This window comes from Papaver somniferum, chromosome 10, assembly GCF_003573695.1.
Source record: "Papaver somniferum cultivar HN1 chromosome 10, ASM357369v1, whole genome shotgun sequence".
Classification (NCBI taxonomy): domain Eukaryota; kingdom Viridiplantae; phylum Streptophyta; class Magnoliopsida; order Ranunculales; family Papaveraceae; genus Papaver; species Papaver somniferum.
In genome coordinates, this window is record NC_039367.1 from 24186733 (window position 1) to 24194314 (window position 7582).

General features: G+C 38.8%; 3 protein-coding genes across 3 annotated transcripts in view; 2 read left to right on the plus strand and 1 right to left on the minus strand.

Annotated features, from left to right (window-relative positions):
* The first annotated feature begins 374 nt into the window (after positions 1 to 374).
* LOC113318341 (AAA-ATPase ASD, mitochondrial-like) lies at positions 375 to 2333 on the plus strand. The gene has a single exon (XM_026566483.1). The coding sequence runs from the start codon at positions 470 to 472 to the stop codon at positions 2063 to 2065; it is 1596 nt and encodes a 531-aa protein (XP_026422268.1). The 5' UTR covers positions 375 to 469; the 3' UTR covers positions 2066 to 2333.
* Positions 2334 to 2938: 605 nt separating this feature from the next.
* LOC113315413 (AAA-ATPase At3g28580-like) lies at positions 2939 to 4534 on the plus strand. Its single transcript, XM_026563692.1, has one exon. The coding sequence runs from the start codon at positions 2939 to 2941 to the stop codon at positions 4532 to 4534; it is 1596 nt and encodes a 531-aa protein (XP_026419477.1).
* Positions 4535 to 4794: 260 nt separating this feature from the next.
* Positions 4795 to 7582, minus strand: part of LOC113318268 (beta-glucuronosyltransferase GlcAT14B-like) — a 4159-nt gene continuing 1371 nt past the window's right edge. Inside the window, exons 3-4 of the mRNA XM_026566418.1 lie at positions 7453 to 7568; positions 4795 to 5832 (exon numbers count right to left, since the gene is read on the minus strand). Of these exons, the coding sequence (XP_026422203.1) occupies positions 5318 to 5832; positions 7453 to 7568 (631 nt within the window). The 3' untranslated portion in view covers positions 4795 to 5317. The remainder of the gene's footprint in view (positions 5833 to 7452; positions 7569 to 7582) is intronic.

A 7582-nucleotide genomic window follows, 5' to 3' on the forward strand; every position in this document is an offset into this window, starting at 1 on the left:
GCTTTTCCATGGTTCAATGGTCGCGTTTGGTAGTTAAGGGGTAATTTAGGTGATTGATATTTTTTTGTTTTTATTTTCCTGGGCCAAATATCCAAATTGGCTATATAAACAGTATATTTCTGATTTTTGGCTATATAAACAGTATCAAAAACTAAGAATCTATTTCACCCGGGATATTTCTGTTTTGGTCTTTTTGACCAATTTTGTGATTTTTTAAAGGAAATTAGAAAAAAGATCCAAAAAATGTCGTTGTTATGGTGCCATGATTCTTTTTCTTTCCCTAGCTGAGCTGAGATCACTTATATGTACGACTGCCATGACATCAGAAATCTGAACCCTTTCTGGCTCTCTCTCTGTTATTTAAGCCCAAAACAACCTCCTCATTTTCCACATTGCCCTTTCAGACACTTCGAAAATTCACTCATCACTTTCTTCTCAAAATTCTTGATCACAAGTAAAAAAATTAAAGATGGCATCAATGGCGGAAATATGGACAGGAATCGGATCAACTCTAGCTAGTATTATGTTCGTTAATGCTCTAGTGCAACAATATTTACCTTACAATATCCGTTACTACCTTGAAAAATACTTCCACAAAGTTATCGGTTTTGCAAATCCATACATCCAGATAAGCTTCAACGAATACGGCGTCGATCGGTTAAAACGCTGCGAAGCGTATACCGCGATCGAAGCTTACCTCAGTTCCAAATCTTCCAAACTTGCAAAAAGACTTAAAGCTCAAATCGGGAAGGACAGCAAGAATATTGTTCTTAGCATGGACGATCATGAAGAAATGACCGATGAGTTTCAAGGTATGAAGTTATGGTGGTCTACGAGCAAAACTACCAACAAGTCGCAACAAATCTCATTTTATCCGACGTCCGACGAGAAACGGTTTTTAAAGTTAAAATTTCACCGGAAGTACAGAGATATCATAACGGAGGTGTACCTGAACCATGTAATCGAAAAGGGTAAGGAGCTTGTGGTGGAGAACAGGCAGAGAAAGCTGTACACTAATAACCCAAACACTGGATATTACGGGTACAAGAAGTCGTTGTGGAGTCATGTTGTGTTTGATCACCCTGCAACATTCAAGAACATCGCAATGGATCCGATCAAGAAACGGGAAATCATCGATGATCTCGTTACGTTCAGTAAAGGGAAAGAGTATTACGCGAAAGTGGGGAAAGCATGGAAGCGTGGGTATCTCTTGTACGGTCCTCCGGGGACTGGTAAGTCCACTATGATAGCTGCTATTGCGAATTTCTTGAATTACGATGTTTATGATCTCGAATTAACGGCGGTGAAAGAGAATAGCGATCTCCGTAAGCTCTTGATTGAGACGTCGAATAAGTGCTTAATTGTTATAGAAGACATAGATTGTTCTTTAGATCTTACAGGGCAGAGGAAGAAAAACAAGGCCGATGATGACAAAAATGGCGGCAACGGCGAAGTAAAGAATCCGGTCAAGGAAAAGGAAAAAGAAGAGCGTAAGGAGAGTAAGGTTACTCTGTCAGGTCTGCTAAATTTCATCGACGGATTATGGTCGGCTTGCGGCGGAGAACGGTTGATCATATTTACTACTAATTATGTAGAGAAATTAGACCCGGCGCTGATCCGGCGAGGCCGCATGGACAAACACATTGAGTTGTCGTACTGTGGGTTTGAAGGGTTTAAGATACTTGCCAAGAATTATCTGGACATTGATTACCATGAACTGTTTGAGACAATTCAGAGTTTGATTGAAGAAACTCAAATGACACCTGCCGATGTTGCTGAAAATTTGATGCCGAAAACCATTAATGGGGATCCTGAAATCTGCTTGAACAACCTCATTGAGGGTCTTGAGAAAGCCAAAGAAGATGCAAGGGTGAAAGCCGAGGAAGAAGCGAAAGAGAAAGAACTGGAAATGAAGAAGCAAGAAGAGGAAAAAGAACTGCAAGAACCGAAAACGGCAACAGATGATGCAAAGGAGTGTGGTACGTCAGTGAAAGAGAAAACCAAGGATGAATCGGTTCACTCAAATGGCAAGGAATGCAATGGGAAGCTGGAGAATGGCAAGTAGGACTAGAATTGGAGAGTATACATGAGTGTGTGAACAAGTTATGATCTTTTACTAGTTAGTAATTATTTCTGTTTTGTAGTTACAGCATCCATTATCACTTGTATTTCGTCACACCGGAAAATTCTTCTTCTCTAACTCAGTGTGCCACCATTGACTATTGACTTTATTAGTCAAGCACCACTTGATTTGATGTTACTGGTCAATGTGGCAATGGCCACAGGATTTTCCGTAACATCATTTGTAATTGAGAAGGCTGTGAAAAATCTTAGGTCCAGAATACTAACTAAACGTCTCGATATCAGAAGTAGAAGTGTTTTTATTTCTTCGAACCCAAAAGTAAAATATTTTTACGTCACAAAAAATTAACTTTGTTACTTCTAAAAACTATTCTCAAATTATAAAACCAACCGGATTTCTGATTTTTCTACTTCTAAAAATCAAAAACCAAATTTCTAGACCACTACAATTGTATTCATGCTGCCTTGCAACTTGTAGAGTTGGGAACTGCCATCATGGTAAAAATGTGTTCAAAATCTGGATCAACTCAAACTTCAAGCAAATACCCCATTTACCCAAGCCTAAGACTATACCAAGTTCATCCTTTTTTCTGCTTGATTCTCAAAACAAGAACTGTGGCTGAACAGTACAAGTGGTGCTTTTTACTGTGAAGCAGTTAAGATCAGTGTCCTTGTAGAGAAACTCTTTCTCCATGAACCCTAAACATGCATTCACACCAAAATCATGCATTCAATCTCTCTGTGAAAAATCAATCTACTATTTAATCTGTCAAGTTGTAAACAGACCCAACAAAATATCTCAACTAGCAGTGTAGAATTTGAGAGAACTAGAAAATATTCAGAGAAAATGTCAAGAATGGCAGAAATGTGGACAGGAGTAGGTCCTTTTGGATCAACTTTAGCTAGTATTATGTTCATCTACACAGTGATCGAACGATACTTTCCTAATCGTCTTCGTGGTTACATCCTAACATATGTGAATCGAATTCTAGCTTTTACTAGAAACATTCAGATAACAGTTCATGAGTACACAGGAGACCTCCAGAGAAATTTAGCATATTCAGCAATTGAAGCATATATAAGCTCCAAGTCCCCGAAAGATTTTAAGCGACTTACGGCACAAGTTGGAAGGAACAGTAAAAAACTTGTGCTTACCATGGATGATAATGAGAGCATGACTGAAGAGTTCCGAGGAGCTAAGTTATGTTGGTACGCAAGCAAAACTATCAGTGAAAACAAATCGAGCTATTACAATTCTAAGGAAGTGAAACGAGCTTTAACACTCGTATATCATCAGCGCCATCGTGACATGGTTACTGAGGTTTACTTGAATCATATCTTGGAGAAAGGCATGACAATTCTGACAAGAAACCGGCAAAGAAAGCTGTACACTAATTGCAGGTATGGGTATTGGAGCCATGTGGTTTTAGATCATCCTGCAACTTTCGACAATATAGCAATGGATCCATTGAAGAAGAAGGAGATTATCGATGATCTTATTGCATTCAGTAAAGGGAAACATTACTATGCGAAAGTGGGTAAGGCATGGAAGCGTGGGTATCTTCTGTATGGCCCTCCTGGGACTGGAAAATCTACAATGATTGCTGCCATGTCAAATTTCATGAACTATGACATTTATGATCTGGAGTTAACAGCAGTGCAAGGGAATAGCGAACTGCGAAAGCTTCTTCTGGAAACTTCCAACAAGTCTGTCATTGTCATTGAAGATATTGATTGTTCTCTTGGCCTTACAAGAAAACGCGAGACTGCAAAAGACGTCAAAGAGGAGGAGAAAGGCAAAAAGGATGTGAAGGATCAAATTACTGAACAGAACCCTGACAACAAGGTAGTAACTCTCTCTGGACTTCTTAATTTTATTGATGGATTATGGTCGACTTGCGGTAGAGAACGACTTATCGTGTTCACGACCAACTACAAAGAGAAGCTAGACCCAGCTCTCATCCGGAGAGGGAGGATGGATAAGCATATTGAATTGTCATACTGCTGCTTTGAAGGGTTTAAGATACTGGCCAGGAACTACTTGAACCTTGATTCCCACCCTCTGTTTGAAAAACTATGTCCCTTGTTCAGTGAAACCCAAATAACTCCTGCTGATGTTGCTGAGATTTTAATGCCCAAAATGAACGAAGAAGATGATGCTGAAATTTGCTTGAAGGAACTGATTCAGGCTCTTGAGAAACGAAAGGCAGATGCGAGATTGAAAGCCGAGGAAGACGCGAAAGAGACATTACGGACCAAGGAAGGTGAAGCTAAACAGAGCGAGTCATCGGATAGTGTAGGAACCAACTTCGAGCTCGTGTCAACTCCGTCAAAAGACAAGGGCACTGGAACTACAGATGGTGAAGCAGAAAACTGTGGTTCTTCAACTAAGGATGGAACAAAGGAAGAGAACAAATCGAACCGATCCAAAGGCGTGGGACCAGAAAACTAAGATCAGTATTAGTCAGAATAAAATTGACAATTGTGGTAGTTTGGGTTTTAGGAGTGTTCTTTCTTTTTTACAAGTTTTCATTTCTGAGAGACTAGTAATTTTACTTATAGTTCTTGTTTCCTGCTTTATTATGCATGAACTTTCTTATAGCTTTTATTCAGATGAAGAATACCCACTGTGGAAGCCTTGTCCTCTTCATTTTACTTATAGTTCTTGTTCCCTTGAGCTTTAGGTTCTGTTCTAAATACTATTTCTCACTTGCAGAGACAAAATGGCAGACTCGTTCATTGAATTCAGTTAATACAGAAAATGAAACAACGACAAACACTGATGAAAAATTGGATGAAACCCTGGAATGAATGATCAACTTTGAAAATTTTCTAACCTCAATAATCACAGAACCAATTGTTCAGGTTATCTAAGCAGAATTTGTTGAGTGGGAGCAGAAAATAATATTAAAAAGAAAACAGAGCTATGGTAAAGACAAGACCTTGTTCAGCAAGGCAAGGAGATTGATCCAATTCCATGTGTAGAGTTATATTATTACAGCAGAGGGAAACCACTGCAAGGACTTCGTGATCTTTGCTATTGCTATACCAGCTGCATCTCCTTGGTGCCGAGCTAAGATCACCTGTAGTCTGCTCCCTTGAGACCGAATATGCCGTGTTACTGTTTCTTTTTTACAGAAAAAATCACTACCTACCTGATTGTTATGGCTCCAATCTCTCCTAATGCAAACGCCTGTCGGCACAAGATGTGTCTCACTGAAGAATATTTTTTGTCTCACTTGCACTGCCTTGGACGGAATTTTTCATTTGACAGGAGAGATGTCATCAACTTCTCCAGCCTTTTTGCACCTGGACCCGGTCTAAGAATTGATTTGCTACCCACAATGGAGCAAGGGTCAGACCCATTTTCTGCTTTACCAGCACACCATCCACCTGGGACAAGCATGCCTGGGCCTTTATTCAAGAGTTCAGAATCAATCTTGTCAATTACTGGGTCATTTCTGGGGAATTTCCTAGCAAAGGGAGCATTGCTATCAATCATCCTTGACATGTCATTTAGGTTGAGGTGATGAGGATGCTGCTTTGGGGGGTTGTCCCAAGATATGAAATGCAGGTCACTGTTGACGGTGGTGTTCAAGAACTCTTGAGCATTGCAGATTACAGTATGAAAGTAGCCTTCGGGAGAGGATATGAAGTTTGTGTAGTACATAAGAACTGTTCGTGGTAGGTTGTCCCAACCCCATATGCAGTAGTCGATGAAAGGCCGAGAAAGAGCCATCCATGCAGAACCTGTCAACCAAAGTACAAAAACCCTATTACACGGTTATGCAAAGATGATTTCCTTCTGTTCCAAGACTGAAATAAAATAATGTATTCTTTTTGTTTATAATGTTAGACATTGTACCATTTCGTTCCCAGAAGCAATATCAACTAACTATAATGAAAAATTCAGCTCATAAATGAAATACCACTATATAAGTTCACACAAAATAATATGCCCTGAATTCAGATTCCCATTGCATGATGCTATTCAGTTGCTTGTTCCCACCCCAATTTTAAATCTAAACCAGAAGACAAACCACTCGGGCACTCGGCGCTCTCTTTACATTCTAAATGGTAAACGTGTGATCATGAAAGCTCCAGAAATATACATATCACTTACTGCTAGGATTTTATGTGGTCTACCAATGGAATCAACAGCTAGAAAGTATGAAGCATCCTATGAATTAACCAAATTCACTTGTGTCTTTGATATGCTGCAGCTGGCAACTATAGACTAGCGTAACAGTGGACATAAAAACACAAGAATACACACACCTAGTTTGTGAGTCTGGTTTATGACCTTGAGTAGACACTGAAGATGAGAAGGCATTGAAAACACATAAGAAAATATATCAGAGATGTCGCTGAAAGTCGCATGATTGAGCCACATCAATTGGAAAGAACAGGAAACCTACTATTTAAGTAGTTAAAATATTTTACAGAACCGTTTTCTACAGAATCCACCTATGATGTAAACACAACATGGAAAAGAAAATAGTGTACTCATCATCTACTTCTGTGTACCACTTTAAGAAATTCAACTCAAGGCTGCTTCTAGATTTTTTCTTAGTTACAAGGCTCGAGCCGCTCGACTAGTTGACAAAACCAATTTGTTTGTTCTGATGATAGTTGACGACATTACTCACGTAAAGACGGTAGAACAGTTTGCCTTATTAATCAAATTTCACCCTATTTATACTCGAACATAGCTTTCTTACAGAGCTGATCACTTTTGTACTACTCACATTTGATCCTTATAAGTTCAGGTGATTCATGTGAAAGTAAAGACTCTAAACATATCATAGTTCATAAAGTAAGCCAGTACTGATGTTAGCTAACTACTAGATCTTATCAGTCACTAACTTTATGAAGCAAAACATTTTCCACAACTTCTTTCTCCCAAAAATGAGGCACTCAAGTTCAGCAAACTATTGTCTTTATTTTCAAAGTGAACAAAAGATTCCTGAAATTAAGCTCTTATATGTCTCAAGTCATTCCAGCACTACTGAACCATAATGAGTTACTATAAATTCTTAGCGGTTGTTTAACTTTTTGAAGCATTTTTAGTAACTTCCTCTCCCCGAATAATTGCATCCAAGTTTACTAAAATGCTCTATCCCCACACTATACGTCATCCACTGCAAATTACCTTGGGCAAAGTCAAATTGGAATAATTCCAATGACAACAACATAAAGCATATCAATTCTACTTACTGATAACAGCAATCTAGGAAATTTCCATATAAGACAAAGTCATATGCACTGTACGCTGAATAATTATTCGACCTTACACAGAATTATACAGCATTTTGATTTTTGAACATCCAATGTGAGTGAAATCCATCAGGAAAGAGTAAAGAAACTAACCTGTAAAGAGCTTAAATGCAGTAGGAACACTTCTCCTCTGAGTAATCCAGAACACATCGGTTTTCTTCGTCAAATACAACCCCGGATCTATGATTATTGGTTTCGCTCTTTGAAACCTTGAAAAAAAAAA

Excerpts from the sequence above, each read along its gene's own strand:
- LOC113318341 (XM_026566483.1), top strand. The coding sequence starts at position 470 with ATGGCATCAATGGCGGAAATATGGACAGGAATCGGATCAACTCTAGCT.
- LOC113315413 (XM_026563692.1), top strand. The coding sequence starts at position 2,939 with ATGGCAGAAATGTGGACAGGAGTAGGTCCTTTTGGATCAACTTTAGCT.